The 18,269-nt window shown below is 41.7% G+C and overlaps 1 protein-coding gene across 23 annotated transcripts in view; it reads right to left on the bottom strand.

Moving 5' to 3' along the window:
* The window catches only part of PPP1R12B (protein phosphatase 1 regulatory subunit 12B), a 206,036-nt gene that overhangs the window by 131,786 nt on the left and 55,981 nt on the right, over nt 1-18,269 (bottom strand). For all 23 annotated transcript variants that reach the window (XR_011535279.1, XR_011535275.1, XR_011535276.1 and 20 more), the window contains 5 exons: nt 13,633-13,751; nt 5,091-5,250; nt 3,624-3,768; nt 2,523-2,597; nt 668-747 (listed from right to left, as the gene is read on the bottom strand). Coding sequence is in view for 18 of the 23 variants with exons in the window: in XM_070602193.1 (XP_070458294.1) it covers nt 668-747; nt 2,523-2,597; nt 3,624-3,768; nt 5,091-5,250; nt 13,633-13,751 (579 nt within the window). In the remaining 5 variants the exon portion in view is untranslated. The remainder of the gene's footprint in view (nt 1-667; nt 748-2,522; nt 2,598-3,623; nt 3,769-5,090; nt 5,251-13,632; nt 13,752-18,269) is intronic.

Raw genomic sequence — 18,269 nt, 5'->3', positions numbered from 1 at the left:
TAAAGACAATAATTTGAGTGTAATTCAGAAATGACAAATCATTTCTAAGTTCACGGACAATCAAGTACAAGGAGACTGAGTTTCTAAACCTCTACGTAGAAGCAACAACAGAAATATATTCAAATCCTTCTTTATATCTGCGTTCTACCGCATCCTTGGTTTTTTGCAGACTAAGGTTCAGTGTTTGACTTTAGAGTGTGACTTAAGTAGATCCAGCCTGTTCAACACACAAACAGAAAGGAGAGCATTGAATCTTGATGATGATGGAGCAGGTAAATATTCAAAAAAATCATTTCACAAATGTTTACCGAGTGCTTACTAAGGACCAGGCATCATGCCTGGTACTGGTCTGGCGGTAAGCAAAACCAACAGACGGTCCCTGAGCTCAAAGAACTGACGTTCAGGAAGCAGCTGGGACTAAGAACCGCAAGGCTAGGAAAAGAGGAATGCCGTACACAGTCTGAGTTAATTTCTAAATTTAAAACATGTTCACTCATCCTCAAGGTCTCCCCACATATCAGTGCTGTCTCTTTGCTTCTCAAACATTCCTAATGTTTAAAGATCATTTGGCTAAAATCAAACACAGAGTTCCTTTACTGTGTAAATCCTCAAGCCACCCACACACACAGCAGAGCCCACCACATTTCTAAAGCCCCAAAGATCTTACTTCTTGAAGAGTCCACTTTGCAACTTGCTGTTCAGGTCGGACTCAATGAGCTTATTCCGTGTCTCCTTTTCACTTCGAAGCTGGAAATTGGGAAAACAGAGAAAAGGGAAGAAGTCGACTATTGGTGAGAAATCAGCAGTAATGAGAAGAACTCAAAACGGTACTATCATTCTGAAGACAGGACCAACACCAAAGGGAGAGGAAAGAACTGGACAAAGAGAACACATCAGCTGGGTCTCCTTAGAAGATAACAGAGAAAAACCTCCACCCGAGGCAGAAGAGACAGACATGGTGTTAGAGCTTCAGTAAAACTGCCCCTATCAAATATCCAAACCCAACTTTCCCCAAAACCAAGCTTCTGAAGGACAAAAAGCCAGCAGGAACTTTGAAAGCATTCTTTATGATCCACGTACTGAACTAAGCTGGCACAGTTCTAAAGAAAAAACAGGCACCCAATGGGAAATAAGCCCTCAGAAAAAATCGTCTGTATCTACAGACACGTTCTAGACAAATGTCCGCACATCACTCTGCCCCAAAGTTACGCAGGGGCAGAGGTGGGCACCACGCCTAGTAGTGTAGAAACGCTATTTAGTGAAGACATTATCTACGTTCAAAACCAAACCACGCTGGGTAAAGGATACACAGGAACTCTCGAGACTATTTTTGCAGCTTCTCTGTGAGTCTAAAAATTATTTCAGAATAAAAAGTTGATAAAACAACAAAAGCTTAACTATGCAAAGTGCACATCTTATATGAGGAAGGCTGCTGCTGCTAAAGAACAGCACCAATACCGCGCTCAGACCGTCCTCGCGGCCAGGGCTCCAGCTGCTCGTCGGAGGAGACAAAGGGAACTACAGGCTGTGTTTCTGAGCTTTATACATGCCCCTTTCCCATTGAGCCTCCCCATCCTAAGGCTCTTCACCTGACCCGTCCAGACCTGAGGCTGAACACACGTGAGGTGACATACGGCTGATCTGCCCCATCGCTGAACTATGTGGTTCTTTACCTCAGGACTGCTCAAAGTTTCTCACATTCGTCCTGAGCTTGAGTTCACAGGCCTTGAGCCACAGCCCACACAAAGGAAAGCTGGTGGTTTTGTTCCGTCCTGCCCTGTTCAAACAGGAAATTCTCAAGCCCCTAATATGACTGGTCTTTATTCTCCTCTGTGAGCCCAAATTACTCATCCCCTTTATGGGCAGAAGATGTAAACCATTCACCGTTGATCTTGGTTGGCTCTTCCATCCTGCAGTCGGCATATGGTACCATGCCATGTGGTCCTCCTATGCAGCACTAAGCAGAACAGCATGTGCAACCAAACAATAAAAGCTTTAGAAGGACGACGAGGCAGAGGAGGATTGAATTCTGGAATAAGTATGGATACTGACCAAGTACTGTCCATTGCCAAATGACAGTTTTAGTTTTGTGGGTTTGTTTGCTTTTTAAGAAAGAAATATTTTCCTCTCTGTAATCAATTTACTTTAAATAAAGATGTCCTTTTATTCAATAAGGGAAAAAAAGTTATGAGATGTCCTCTAGCCTGGTACTCCTTATTTGGAAAAAACTCTGATTTGAACATACCACATTCATTTTCTAGAACTCAAGGGTAATTACCAGTTTGTTGGTGGCGTTGTTTTTACCTTTCGGCTGCTCGAAGGCTATCTTATAATGAGTAAACTCTAACAACGGTTTCGGGATATTTTCCTCTAACAGACCGATGATCCCTGAGGGGAACAATGATCGTCTCTGGAATGCAGACACATCCATCTCAGCTCTCAGCAGACAGAACTAAGCAAATGACTGAGACGCCTGGTGTGCATCGCAAACTGCGACAACAGCTTTCACAGCATCAACTCACCACATTCTGCCTCTTCTGGAGCGTCTCCAAGTGCTCCACAAGACCCTCATCAGCCACATCAAATGGTGTCTGGCCCTGGCAGAGAAAAGGGCACCATGACCAGCAGGAAAAAGAAGTAGTGACCACTCGACCTTATCAGAGAACTATTCGATAGTCACTTTATGCCTCTGACCCCGACCACGGCGGCTTCCCTGACTAATCGACTCTGTTGTGATCACGCCTTCGGAGATCACAGAGGAATCAGAAGAAGAAACAGCAAACCCTTTAATATAGAGCTTTATAGTCCATAAAACAGCACTGAGGAAACCACATCATTTCTAACGCTTAGTGCCTCTTGGCAAATAATCAATTGAAATCTCTACTTGTGCCTGTCCTAAAATGGTCTGAATTGCTATGAGACAGTCAATAAGGAGCTGTTAGAAGCCTCACAAGGAGGTCCGGGCACATGCACTAAGGATTAAGTCACAGGAATCATCTCCCTTTAAGGGCGGGGGGTATCTCTTCAGGAAACATCAGCACAGTTAAGGACCGTGACCCATAATCTGAGAATGATTCCTGGGTCCAGGAGCGATGTGAGACATATACGAACGCCTACTAATTAAACAGCACGTCTCTGGATTCCTAGAAACTCAGGAGATGCGGGGATAGGCGTTCCAGGGCTTCTAAGTTGCTTCCAGGGAGGCTGGACAACACGTTCAGCCAATCTCAAGGAACTGTGTCATTAGAACATCTTTTTAAAGACTGGATGTGAATAGAGGTCAGCTACTAAAAGTCTTTGAATTCAAAAAGAAAGAAAATCTGTCATACCTCACCACAGACAGCAGAATCAGGTTTCCCCTACGCTCATTTTTGCCAAGGGCAAAGATCTTTTTTCCTGTTTGTTTGTTTCAGGGGCTTCAACATACATAGAATCAGAAGGCTAGGTCAGTGCAGTTCTATTTGACACAGCAGACACCTCGGTGTTGATAACGGGCATGGGATGGGGAGACGGCAGCACCGGGAGCAGAATCACAGCCCCAGTGATGTATACTGCTCCAGGCATTTAACAGAGACTTTAAGCCTTTTGTCTAGAGACCCTTTTAGAGGGTCAGGCTTACTAACCAGTCTGTTCCTGACATCCATGTCGCAGAGTGCTTCCGCCAGGATGGAGCAGGCCTCCTTCACTCCCCAGTGTGCAGCAGCATGGAGGGGAGTCCAGCCATCGTGATCCTGAACATTGAGTTCACAGCCAGCCTGAATCAAAAGTCTAAGAAGAAAACCACAAAGAAGAATATCCTCTAGATCACCGTTTTCTGCAAAGAGACTATCACCCAATTGACATTTCACATTTTGGCTCTGAACCACCAGGGCCCTGTGATTACTTCTGCCCCTAAGGCACAGCTCAGGTTTCATAGTTACTATACTGAGAAGCAATCACAGATAGTATTTATCAACCCTCTCCAAAAGGTCACATGGTATTTCCTAGGCACATTTATGTTACACCAATTCAAGAGAAGCATTTGGGAGGGTGTGTACCTGAGATTAACCAAAGCCTAATTCAATTAGCAAACCACACAACTCAGTTACAGGGTGTGTTTTCCACTTTCCAGTGCACAAAAGGGAAGAAGTACATATAACACAAGAACTCAGTTCTTTTTGGGGTACTTTACTTACTAGCTTCAGCTGGTCTTTCCAGGAAACATATGTTTACTGTAGACTCTCACACTTCCAACTCTGCAGAAGCCACCTGCGGGTGCTTCTCGCTAACGCTAAAGCTATAATCTAACTGCGCGCAAGGAGGAGGAAAGGTACAACTCCTCAAGCCCTAAATGGCTCTGGGCTGAATGAGGTTATCACCATGGCCTCTAGACACCTTCCAAGAAGTGAGCAGAATGTGAATGTCACTCTCAGGCAGAAACGGTGTCCCAACACACTTGCCACAGCTACTAGAAACCCCATGTTAGGTGGAATAGGAAGCAGGGGAAGAGTCTGGTGACAACTACACATACATGCTCTCAGCAACCCACGTATTGGGGAAGACTGTCAACATTAAGCACCAAGAGCTACCTAGAGCATGTGTGGATGTCAGGAAAAATGCAACAGGCAGAGTAACAGGATCAAAGAGGAAATGTGCTGAACACACTACCTGACATAAGTTTGACTACCTTACTCCAGCTGGACTCTGCACATTCAAGACAATAATTCTATATTAATGATATAGATCATTAATCTAATGAGTCCAAAGAAATTATCTTTGTCCAAAGAGGACCAAAATGCTCACAAGTCTATCTTGTATTACATATCAGAAGAGGAGGAGGTTACATGGATATTAACGATAAATCATAGAGCTGGAAGAGACCATGCAAGGTCACCTATTAGGCCAGTCTAGCTCAACCCTGTTAGCATCATACATGTCAGTGAGAAGCTAGAGGGATGGTAGGAGGGAGGGAGACCAATCATATAAGAAAACACTGCATGATCACAGAGGAAAACAACAACAAAAGAAACATATCATAATTGAGATGCTAATTCACCCCCTGCTTCCAAAACCCAGTTGAACAGACTCTTGACTGATGTAAATGACAATACCTGAGGACCTCAGAGTAGCCCTTGGCAGCAGCCACATGGAGCGCTGTGGCCCCCGAGCGAGCCTGCCTCACATCCTCTATCTTCCCACTGTTGAGCCACTGGCGGGCATCCTGCAACATCTGTTGTTCCTCTTCTTTTCTTGACTGCTCTAGATCAACGCCTACAGAAGCCAGATACCAGACAGCCAGCATTACTAAAGGCCCATTTAAATCTGAGAGGATATTTCCTTTAGATTCAAAACACATCATGAATATAACTACAAGTAACAGTTCAGTCGTCAAATTAGGGTATTCATCAAACTGACTCTTCGTGTAGAAGAGCAGTGCCGTTTATACATGTTGCAGGAGTTTATCAGGTTGAACCGTCAGGTGAAACATTCTGTGATGGCAGATCCACCAAGGGAACACACCGAAAGTTGTTTTCAACTTTAAGAACATAAAGACCACAGGGTACACTATTTTTATATTATACTATTTGTACAAAGCTATACATTTCAAAGTCATGTTCCACCATTTCAGTTTCCCAACAGTCCTTTGAGGTAGCTGGAACAGATATTACTATTCCCATTTAACAGATGAGGAAATAAACACAGAAAGGTTAGGTGCCTTGCTCAAGGCCACAAAATACATCAGAGCTGTCACAAGAACTCTGCCACCCTGGGTCCCCGTCTGTGGCTCTTGTCCACTCACTACACCATAAGACTGTTATCAAAAATCTTGGTGTCAGGTATCACATACTTTAAAAAATAAACTACCTCTAAAGTTCATCTGCATATGTAGGGAAATCCCCCAACCTGAAGTTCGATCATCTAGAGCAGATGAGTAGGTGAGGCACAGTCAAAACTTTCAAGGGAAAGCAGACTGTGTTCCCCTTCAAAGCGTCATGGAGGCTCTCCAAGGGCTCCCCCCTTTAGCCGGCAGCTCTCCTACATCCGCGCCAGTGGAAAGGGGCTGGGGTGAGGCATTCCCCACCATACAGAAAAAGGAATGTCTTAAATGCAAACGTATCCATCCAGAGAGCTTCATACTCATTAGCAGGCTTTATATGTGCCTGGTCTGCTCCCTTCCAGCTCACGTCTTAAATGGAACCTGTGAACTACCTAAGGATTATCTGTCTGACTTGGGGAGATGGATGGGGTGAAAGAGTAATCAATTGATTTTATTTCTTTTTTTCCTCCAGCTTTATTGAGATACAACTGACATATAACGTGTAAGTTAAAGATGTACAACACGTTGATCTGACACACTTATATACTGCAAAATGATTTCCACAGTAGAGCTAGTTAACATCTCCATCACTTCACGTAATTACCACTTCTTCCTTGTGGTTAGAACATTTAAGATCCCTTAGCAACTTTCAAGCATATGATACAGTATTGTTAACTATAACACCACGCTATACATAGGATTCCCAGAACTTACTCATAACCGAAGTTTGTACCCTTTGACCAACATCTCCCCATATCTCTCACACCCTGAAAACCACCTGTGTCTAAGAGTTCAGCTTTTTTAGATTCCACATAATAGTGATATCACACAGTATTTGTCTTTCTCTGACTTATTTCACTTAGCCTAATGCCCTCAAGTCGTATATAGCAGGATCAAGTAATGCCCTACTGTCGTATATAGCACGATTTCTTCTTTCTCATGGCTGAATATTATTTATTCAAATACATACATACATATATATACACACACACCCCTACACACACCACATCTTCTTTATCCATTCATCCATAAACTGACACTTAGGTTGTTTCCATGTCTTGGCTATGGTGAATAATGCTGCATTAAACATGGGAGTGTAGATATCTCTTTGAGATCCTGATTTCAGTTCTTTGGGATAAATACCCAGAAGTGGGATTGCTGGATTGTACAGTAGTTCTACTTTTAATTTTTTGAAGAAACTCCACACTCTTTTCCACAGTGGCTGTACCCACTTACATTCTCACCAACCATGCACAAGAGTTCTCTTTTCTCCACATCCTCACCAACACTTATTTCTTGTCTTTTCAATGATAGCCATTCTAACAGGAAGGGGGTAACATCTCATTTTGGTTTTGATTTGCATTTCCCTGATGATTAGAGATGTTGAGCACCTTTTCCTGTACCTGTCGGTCAACTGTATGTCTTCCCTGGAAAAATGTCTATTCAGATCCTCTGCATTTTTTTTTTTTTTTTGAGGAAGATTAGCCCTGAGCCAACATCTGCCACCAATCCTCTTTTTTTTTTTTTTTGCTGAGGAAGACTGGCCCTGAACTAACATCCATGCCCAACTTCCGCTACTTTATATGTGGGATGCCTGCCACAGCATGGCTTGATAAGCAGTGCACAGGTCCACACCCAGGATCCAAACCGGTGAACCCTGGGCTGCCAAAGCGGAATGTGTGAACTTAACTGCTGTGCCACCAGGCCAGTCCCTCTCTGCCCATTTTTTAAATAGACTGTTTTCTGCTGTTGAGTTGTATGAGTTCCTTATATATTTTAGATACTGACCCCTTATCAGATATATGATTTGCAAATATTTTCTCCCACTCTATAGGATGCCTTTTCATTTTGTTGATTATTTCTTTTGCTCTGCAGAAGCCTTTTAGTTTGATGTAGTCTCACTTATTTTTGCCTTTGTTGCTTGTGCTTTTGGTGTCATATACAAAAAACTATTGTCAAGATGAATATCGAGGAGGTTTTACCCTATGTTTTCTTCTAGAAGTTTTATAGTTTCAGGTCTTATGCTCCAGTCTTGACTCCATTTTGGGTTAATTTTTGTGAGTGTTGTAAGATAGGGGTCCAATTTCATTCTTCTGCATGTGATTATCCAGTTTTCCCAACACTTTTTATTAAAGAGACTACTCCTTCCCTATTGAATGTTCTTGGCTCTCTTGTTCAAATATTAGTTGATTGTATATTTGAGGGTTCATTTCTGGGCTCCCCACTCTGTTCCATTGGTGTATGTGTCTATTTTTAGGCCAGTACCATACTGTTTTGATCATTATAGCTTTGTACTATAGTTTGTAACCAGGAAGTGTGATGCCTCTAGCTTTGCTGTTTTTTCTTGGGATTGCTTTGTCTATTTGGGGTCTTTTGTGGTTCCACACAAATGTTAGCATTGTTCTTTCTATTTTTGTGAAAAATGCCAGTGGAATTTTGATAGAGACTGCATTGATGAAAAAAATCTGCCCCATTTGCTTGGGTTTTCTCTCTTTCCCTCTCTCTCTCTCTCTCTCCCTCCCCAATACACTGTGGTATTTCATTCCTCAAGACTTCAGCATACATCTCTTAGACATAAAGATGCAAAGATCATCTCCTACATAACCAGGATGCCATCATTATGGCTAAACTAGTTAAGAATAACTCCATAAGTCATCTAATATACAGTCCATATGAAAATTTCCCCAATTATGGCAAAAATATTCCTTGAAAAGGCTAATAAAATAGATATCTGGCAAGTCTGAGGAATAAAAAAAAAGCTCAGTAAAAAATAAACTATATTGAGAATGAAAAAAGTACTTAACTAGACATATACACTTGAGATATAAAGAACATAACAGAATATTATGAGGAACTCTATGATAATAAGTTTGGCAACGTCAATAAAACGGAAAATTTTGTATAAAAATAAAATTTTATACTTCAAGAGAAACATAAATGCTTCATTAACCTAGTAACTACTGAAAAAATGGAATTGGTTATAAAAATCTCCCCTATCCCTGAAAAACTTTGCGGCTCAAAAAATTTCACTAAACTTTCAAGGAACAGATAGTCCCTATTTTATACAAATTACTCCAGAATCTTAAATTAGAGTGAAAGTTTCCCAAACCCTTTTATAAGGGTCACATAACCTCAATACAAACTGATGGAAGAAAGTAATAAAAGACAATCATGGACCAAGCTTAACTTAGAAACAAACATCATAAATAAAATATTAACTAATAACTTGAGGCCAGCAATGTGTTTTAAAATAACAGGCTATGCATGCGCAATCTTTATTCCAGAAATGCAGTTTTAGAGGTAGAAAAACATCTATCAATATAATTAAAGAAAAAAAGGAAAATGATGTTATCTTCATGTATGATGAAAGGCTGTTGAAAAAAATCATCGCCCGCTCATTTTATTAAAAAAAATAGCAGAGTAAGAATAGAACGAAACTCCCATAAAGCAATAAAGACTATCCCCAAAATGCTACAGCAAACACACCTGAACACAACTGTAGAAGCCCTCCGGACTCAGTCTCGGAAGAAGAGAAAGTCTTCTGCACTCAGGAGCAAACAGCACAGACCACACACTGCGCCTGCCAGAGTCCCTCGACTGCCTCACTCTTCTCTCTCTTGGTTAACGTCACCTTTGAGCTGAGCTGTCCAAACACTTCAAGGTTAGACGAAATACCCGGGGCAGTGACAGAGACAGCGTGACCTGTACACCTTTGCTGGCCTCAGGTCCCTCTGTCCCCACCGTCCCGCTCCCTGAGCTGTCAGTTCCCAAGAGAGTATTAGCACTTTCACCTGTGCCTCGGGTTCTCTTTCCCAGAGGAGCGATGCCAACACACAAACCAGGAAAGTCACTTTATTTTGATAAAGTGAGATTCCTAAATCACTTAATCCTAAAGAACAAGACAGTCAATGGAACCCAAACACTCATACAGGGAGCTACCTTGCCCAAGGAATCACCCACTCCCCGGGTCAGCCTGCACCTGGTGACCAGTTAGTGTGGGGTAAAAAAGCCCAGTTCCCTTACCTCAGTGGGAACTCTGAAGCGAAGTGCTCCCTGTGAGGCTGGCTGATGTTTCTGCTGCCTAAAATAGCTGAATTGAGGAATTTATCTACATAAGATAGTCATAAATTGTTGAAGCGGAGTAATGGTACGTGGAAGTTCATTGTACTTTTGTCTACTTTTGTATGTTTTAAATTCTAATAATAAAAAGAATTATTTTTATAGTAAAAAAAGAAATTTATCTAGAAATTTAATATTATCAAGGTTACCTCTAAAATGACAAAAAAGAGTTAATTTAAAGAAAATTTAAGATGATAAAAAGGAATAAAAAGTTGACTTAAACATGATAAATAGTACATCTATAAAACTAATCTGATAAATTAAAGAAATAAAAATATAAGAACATTCCTTAGTGTTTGGGAATAACCACCCAAAGAATTTTAAAAGCGCTCCAGCAGTGTCAGGTTCAGGAAGCATTTGAAGGTTTTTCCAGACTTCAGCCATTCCTGGAGGTCATACCTCACCCCACGTCATCACCCATTTCACATGGTATCTGGCTCCACTCCCCTGCCATGCATGTACCACGTTTTATTCCTATTTCCCACAAGAGTTAAACTCCGTGGTCAATTTGTTTCCATTCCCAAAGTCCAGTAGGGCTTCAGCTTCAGAACCTATTCCCCAGTTTGTGTTTCCTTTCTGTTTCTAGTCCACAGACATGTTTATCAGTTTTGTTAACTGTTTTTTTTAATCTCTTAATTGCTAGATGTTTACACAAGGGACAGGGAGGTTTATGGGAACCCACACTGTCATCTACTGGAAATCCATAAAAATATAAGCTTTTCAAAAACATATGTGCCATTATCCATGCATTTGGCAGTATAAAGGAAAACCCAGCTCAAAGCCACTCTAGCTATTGGAGCCACCATCCCACATTTGCACAAGTTCAGAGAAGGGAGGGCTTGCATGTGGATCCATCTAGCAGTTACATAGCATCATCAGGGACTGAAGGGTCTTAATCTCTCCTCTCCACGTGCACAGTACAGTCAGTTTGAAGCTGGCTTCCCCCCAGGTCACAGGATGGGTGCCAGGTGTAAATGAGGATCTACATGGATTGATTCACAGCTGGCAAGGAGAGGGGCATTCCTATGGTTCTTCTTGGTGTGAAGAACCCTCTTTCCATGGACAAGCCTCCATGAACTTTTCCTTACACCTCATCAGTCTAAACTGTACCAATCTCTAGAAAGAAACATGATTGATAATTAAGGCCAGTGATTCTCAAATTATAGTGCCAGGGACCACTGAAATCATTTCAGGGGTTCTGTGCAATCAAAACTATTTTCACACACAAGATGAAAAACCCTAAAAGACAGCCCAGACTACCTGGCATATAATGAATCTCACAGACAGCAGCTGTTCATGGTTGTGACTGTCTAAGAGACAGCGCGTAATCCATAAAGTCATAGGAATACCGAGCACTAATAAGAGAAACGAGGCCTGAAAAGACAAAAATCACCTTTTCATCTCTTCTTGTGAACTAGGAACTATCTCCAGATTGAGAAACAAAAGAGATTCCTGAAAACCAGAAGAACTCAGTCACTTATTTCAAAGTGAAATAAGATTTAAACCATAAATATCTTTTCCCCTCAGCTTTGAGATCTAATTCATATAAAACACTGTGGAAGTCTGAGGTGTACAATGCAGTGATTTTATATATAGTCATGTGTCACTTGACCATGGGGGTACATTCTGAGAAATATGCCATTAGAGGATGCTGTCATGTGAACATCACAGAGTGCACTTACACAGACCCACATGGTGTGGCCTACTACACACCTAGGCTCTATGGTACCAACCTTATGGGACCACCATCATATGCGTGGTCTGCCATTGACCAAAGCATCGTTACGTGGTGCATGACTATATATACATATGTATATTGCAAAATGATTACCACAATAAGGTTGTTAATACATCCATCACTTCATCTAGTTATAATTTTGAGAGTGTGTGGTGACAGCTTTTTAAATCTATTCTCTTAGCGACTTTCAAATATACAATACCATATTTTTAACCACAGTAACCATGCTGTGCATCTCCAGAACTTATTCATCTTATAACTGGAAGTTTGTGCCTTTGGACTACCTTCACCCATTCCCTCCACCCATCCCCATTCCCACCTGCCATCCTCACCCCCTATCCCTGGCAACCACCAATCTGTTCTCTGTTTATATGACTTCAGTTTTTTTAGATTTCACATATCAGTGAGATCATATGGTATTTGTCTTTCTCTGACTTATTTCACTTAGCATAATGCTCTCAATGTTCATCCATGTTGTCCCAAATGGCAACTGCCTTCCTTTTTGTGGAATAATATTCACACACACACACACATTCCTTATCTATTCATCCGTCAACAGACAGTTAGGCTGTTTCCACGTGTTGGTAAACTTTGATGCAATGAACATGGGCGTGCAGATATCTCTTCAAGATAGTGATTATATTTCCTTCTTATGTATATCCCGAAGTAGAACTGCTGGATCATATGGTAGTTCTATTTCTAATTTTTTGAGGACCCTCCATACTGTTTTTCACAGAAGCTGCACCAGGTTACACTCCCACCAGTAGTACACAAGGGTTCCCTTACCTCCACATATTCACCAGTATTTACCTTTTGTTTTTTTGATAATAGCCATCCTAACAGGTGTGAGGTGATATCTCATTGTGGTTTCGATTTGCATTTCCCTGATGATCAGTGATGTTGAGCACCTTTTCACGTACTTGTCGGCCATTTGAATATCTTCTTTGGAAAAGCGTCTATTTAGGTCCTTTGCTCAGTTTTTAATTGGCTTATTTGGGCTTTTCACTACTGAGTTGTATGAGTTCCTTACACAGCTTGGAGACTAACCCTCTGCCAGGCATGTGGTTTGCAGACATTCTCTCCCACTTCACATGCTGCCTTTTCATTGTGTTGATTGTTTCTTGCGCTGTGCAGAAGCTTCTTAGTTCATGTAGTCTCACTCGTTGACTTCTGCTTTTGTTGCTTGTGGTTTGGGGTCACATCCTAAAATCCTTACGAAGATCAATGTCAAGGAGCTTTTTCCCTATGTTTTCTTTTAAGAGTTTGATGGTTTCAGGTCTTACATTTAAGTCTTTAAACAATTTTTAGTTGATTTTGTGTATGGTATGAGCTAGGAGTCCACTTCCATTTTTTTGCAGGTAAATATCCAATTTTCCCAGCACCATTTATTGAAGAGACTATCTTTTCCCCATTGAGTATCCTTGGCTCCCTTGTCAAGTATTAGTTGACTGTATATGCATGGGTTTATTTCCAGGCTCTCTATTCTGTTCCATTGGTCTAGGTGTCTATTTTTATGGCAGCACCACTTTCAGCTCTCATCAAGAGAAAACACACAAAGTCATACAGATTTTGGCAAAACTCAAATTTACACCGTATCTCATCCTTTCTTTGGGCTTTACAATGTGTAGCAAAATCCAACACCATGTACACGTGGTAAGAAATGTTCATGCTCCTCATCAGTGTAATTTGTATCATCAAAGAATAATCAGTTCACTCCTAAATATACAATGGGTATACACCCTCAGAATGGCAGAGATAAGGAATGACTGGTCATCCTTTTGTCATGTGGCCTATTTTCACGTGAGTTATTAAGATACATGATGTTGATAATCGATGACTAATCCTGTGCAGACAGATCTAACCCTCCCCTATCATATGATAATGAAAAGCTCCATACAGCAAATGGATTATTTTCTATAAGTGGAAACATCTGAGAGTCTCTCCTGGCCGCCCCCCACCCCCCAATGCCTTAGGTTACCTTGCTTCTTCACTTGCTCCAGAAGAAGATCCTTCATGGCAGGCTCTTCCGCAAGGTCAGAGGGGACTTCACCTTCGCTATTTACAATACCCACATCAGCTCCATGGTTAATGAAATACCTGTGCAGACACAATCCAGGATCAATAATATCCCTGTTCAGTCTAATATCAACATACACTCGTGCATTTGGGGTTCGATACAGAGCAAGGCGTCTATTTTGGGGTTTTAAATATAGTCCCAGATAAAGTGTTCAAATTATTAATTTCTAATTCCATTAGCCTTCAAAAATTAGGAGTGGAAGCTCCTCTATTCCCTGACAAGAGCAACGCCAACCAACAGGACTTCTTGGGGCCGGCCCAAGGCCAAGTGGTAAAGTTCGTGTGTCCGCTTCGGCGGCCCAAGGTTTCGCCGGTTCAAATCCTGGGTGCGGATATGGTACCACTCATCAAGCCATGCTGAGGCGCCATCCCACATGTCACAAATAGAAGGACCCACAACTAAGAATATACAACTATGTACCATACCGGGGTTGGGGGGAGGGAGTGGGAGGGTTGGAGAGGAAAAGGAAAAGAATTAAAATCTTAAAAAAAATAGGATTTCTTTCACACGCATATTCCTAACCACCACCCTCTCACTCCCAGCGGATAGCAAGAGACTTTCATCTACCATCGCTGAGGTCCAAACACAGGTTCCCAAAAGGACTTACTACACCTGTAACACTGAGAATGAGAGTCCTTAAAAGACACGGAAACAAGTAATTCTCACGAAAACCTCCCCAACGCCACATCACAGTACATTAAGTAGTGCTGTGGTGTGAAAAGAAAAGGATGAACTAAAATTGCAGGAATCTGCCTAAATTATGCCTCCACAGAACTCTCCCTTCAACCAACCATCTACGTGAAATCTACAGACTAAGAGGAGACTGAATCACTGAAGAAATCAACAGTTAGATTCTATATCAAAATACAACACTTGATCCTGAAGAAGAAAGGTCTGATCATTTCAACACCTGACATGGATCCTTTCTAATTTTTAAAGTACTTTCACATAAACTTATAGAATGAGTCTTAGAGAATTTTATGAAGCAGGCAACGTGGGTAGTATTACCTCCACTTGAAGAAACTGAGGGTCCTACATACTGACTAATTTTCTTAAGATTGCATAGGTGGCCAATGGCAGACACTTTTAATCTCAAGTCTAGTTCATCTAAACTAGTTGATATAGCTCATCTTTTCACTAGATCAAGTTACTTTTGGGCCAATGAGAATCCCAATAATCCTGGGAGCTCTATCAAATACTTAAAAGTATTTAAAAGGAAAAGAATAACTACTTACATTAGATTTCAACCATTCAACAATTCAGTAAACATTTACTGGCCCCCTACTATATTTAAGCTACTATGTTATAGACACTGTAGGAGATTTTAAAAAGATAATCCATATATGCCCACTGTATTCAAGGAGCTGGCAGAGGAGAAAGAATCAACAAAGACTAGATTAAGACCATGTTTTTGCTTTCTCATTGCCTAGTACCTAATATAATAGAGCCTAAATAAATGTTTCAAATTTACAGATCAATTCCACATATATAAAGGGCAAAGGCATTCACAATCCATCTAATTTTTAGCTGTCCCCTCCCCCTCCTTCCCTTCGTTCACAGTCTCAGAGGAAGACAGACTTTCGATTCTAAGGCTCACTCCCTCTCTGTATTCTTATTCCACTGAGCACCAGTCCTCTGTCCATCAACTGCCCCTTCGTTTCCACATGAGCAATAGCTCCTCTCTTCCGGTTCCCTCCTTCAGGCCCAAGGAGCATTCAACTACACCCCCCACCCTGAGAAATCAAAATGCAACTAATATACACAGTTAGCACCCAATAAATGCTGCCTGGATTGAACTATACCCTATACTCTAATCAAACTGAACCTCTTACTGTTCCCAAACATGTCCCACTTTCACCCAGCTCTCTTCCACAGCTCAAGCAGCTTCCTCCAACTGGATGAAACACACTCCCCTTCTCTCCCTTCTAGAAACTTTTCATATCTTTCAAGGTCCATTTAAAATGGAGCCTTTGCTTCATGAAGACTTTGCCTGTCCTCGTCAAGTGAATTTTCTCTCGTTTCTTTACTCCACTCTTCCCTCCCTCCCCGAGCACTAACTCTGGACCTCCGTCATGACACACACTGTATCTCGACACAGCCGCCCCACCAGGCGGAAAGCCACTTTAGGGCAACAACCGTGTCTTCCCCCAACTGTCATTGCCCCAACATCTGACACTTCCTCTTTTCTCTCGGCACTCCACAAATATTGCCTGAAATAAATGAAACACCTTAACCACTCTGCTCTGACACCTATTCCGTCCCTTACTGGATCAGGCACAACGTCACTTGGGTAGACAGGCTCCTGTTTTTCCCTTTTCTGACATGTTCTTAGGCTCATGATCAAGAAGACTCATTTCTAGAAAGTGATCTGGCTTGCCATAAATCAGAAAGCGATTATTGTTAAGTTAAGGCTACCTTCTTAAGCCATTTTTAGGGGGAAAAAAGGGAAAAATCTCTTTAGATTTACACTTTTCCCTGAATAAGAATAAATATCAACCTATGAAGTAATATTTACTTTACCCCTGAGAATCTTTATAGTTACCCAGTGGCTCAGAAATGTCCATTAGCTCAACGACTATGCCCCTAGAAAATAAAGCCTTCCTAACCCATCACTGATCTTAGGTCTTTTTGCTACTCCTCTAAGGGAGGAAGAGAGAAAATGAAATGCGTTAAAAACTCAGAATAAATTAGCATCCCAGTAAACTATAAAGTCAAATTAAATGCTGTGCCCTTGGGTCGATCTGCTGCTTCTATGTTCAACACATATTGGGAATAAGAATATAAAACATGTAGCTAACTAAGCAATAAGCCTGAAGTCAAATTAAAATGAGGAAAAAACAGCCTCTAAACCTCTTTTTAAACTTATATCCTACTGAGTTTAAAAATGAGACAGGAAAGGTCATCACAAACCAGGAACTAGCAGGCACTGGGATTCTTCCTGGAAAGCCGGTTTGCCTTTTTCTTCATTCCCACTCCCTTCAAATTTAGAATTCCTAATGACTCTGGGAATAAGAGTGCAAAGTTTAAGATTTTTAAGATACAAAAAGAAAAGGACAAAATGGCCAACGGCTGATCTTATCTAACACTGTTGGCAGACCCAGAGGTAAAGCAACCAAAATGAACAAAGCAGGCAAGGAGGCTCTTTCCATGGCATGGAGAACACCACTACATGCTGCAAACAAAACACAACGATGGGAAGGTCAAACCCCGTCTAATAAGATAAGCGTAATGACTGATAAATTTGAAAAGGCCATCCCTACACCACCCCATTCCCACAACGGGTTCTGGTCTGGATCATCTCTCTCCTGGTCAGATCTTCATACGCCTAATTAGTAATCATTGTATAAGGAAATAGTAACTCTCAGCGATCCATTTCATTCAAGGTAATATTTATTTAGGCAAGAGATTGTTAAAGTTTGAACTTATTTCCAAAGGAACTGTGTCCATCCATAAGAAGAATCAGAGAAACCATTGTGAAAAAGTGTTTATAATCATTCTCTGTACTCAGCTTCACAAAGGGAAGAAAAACAGACTCCATGGACGATGCCAACACAAGTGACCCCGATTCTAAGCATGAGCTCTGCTTGTTACCTTTCAACGGAAAAAAGGGGAAATCTTTGAATGTTACAAGATTCGGTAGCCAAAAATCACAAACGAGCCACCTGAACAAATAATCAAGTATCAATAACAAGGGGCTAATATGTTCTGTAAATGTTTCTTAGATAAATTTTTAAAGTAAACATCGAAATCTATGGGGAGGCTGCCTTGACTCTGAGGCATCGGAATGCTGGCAGTGGGGGTGAGGCTGAGAACCAGGGCCTTTCCCGTGAGACTCTGAAAAGGAGGTGCCCCGGGGATGAAGAGACGACTGACTTTTACTGAATGAGAACAGAGTGAAGAACCAAGACGGAGGAAAAGGCACTGCTCATTTCTGTTGGCTTTCGGGCCAATCCAGCCGTCCACTCTTTGAATAAGCTGAACGCGAGTGCTGCTGCCTGCTGTTCCCCTGGCTCCGAAGCCCGCTCTGTCTGCTTCTCCCACTGAGCTTCCCTGGCCCACAGCAGGCCAGAGACACAGGCTCTCCCCCAAGAACCCGGGCAAACCTCTACACAGCGGCCAGCGTGGCTCCCCAGGCAGTCTGCTGAATAAGAGAGATGTAATGGAGGGCTAATCACATTAAAAAGGGCCTTAAAACCAGCAATCTGATTTTCCAAGGGCCACAGAACACCATGATTTCATATAGGGAATTTACCTTACCAATCTAAATTTACCCTCCTCTAGAATACACCCAGTTGCCTCATTTTAAAGATGTTTCAACTGCCAAATCTCTTTCCTATTTAAAAATAATCTGCCTGATCATTCCTTCATTCAACAGACATTTATTTAGTACCTCTTATGCCCCAGACACCACGTGGTCAGGATTGTTCTGCCCAAGGGAGGGGCAACTAGCTGTCATGGGGGTTAGCAGCTACGTGTGTCTTGATAAACACCACTCGCTACCGTGAGAGCACATGCCGATCCCTGCCTCTGCTCTGTCC

Source organism: Equus przewalskii, chromosome 31 (assembly GCF_037783145.1).
Source record: "Equus przewalskii isolate Varuska chromosome 31, EquPr2, whole genome shotgun sequence".
Classification (NCBI taxonomy): Eukaryota; Metazoa; Chordata; class Mammalia; order Perissodactyla; family Equidae; genus Equus; species Equus przewalskii.
This window is presented reverse-complemented; position numbering and strand designations above follow the sequence as displayed.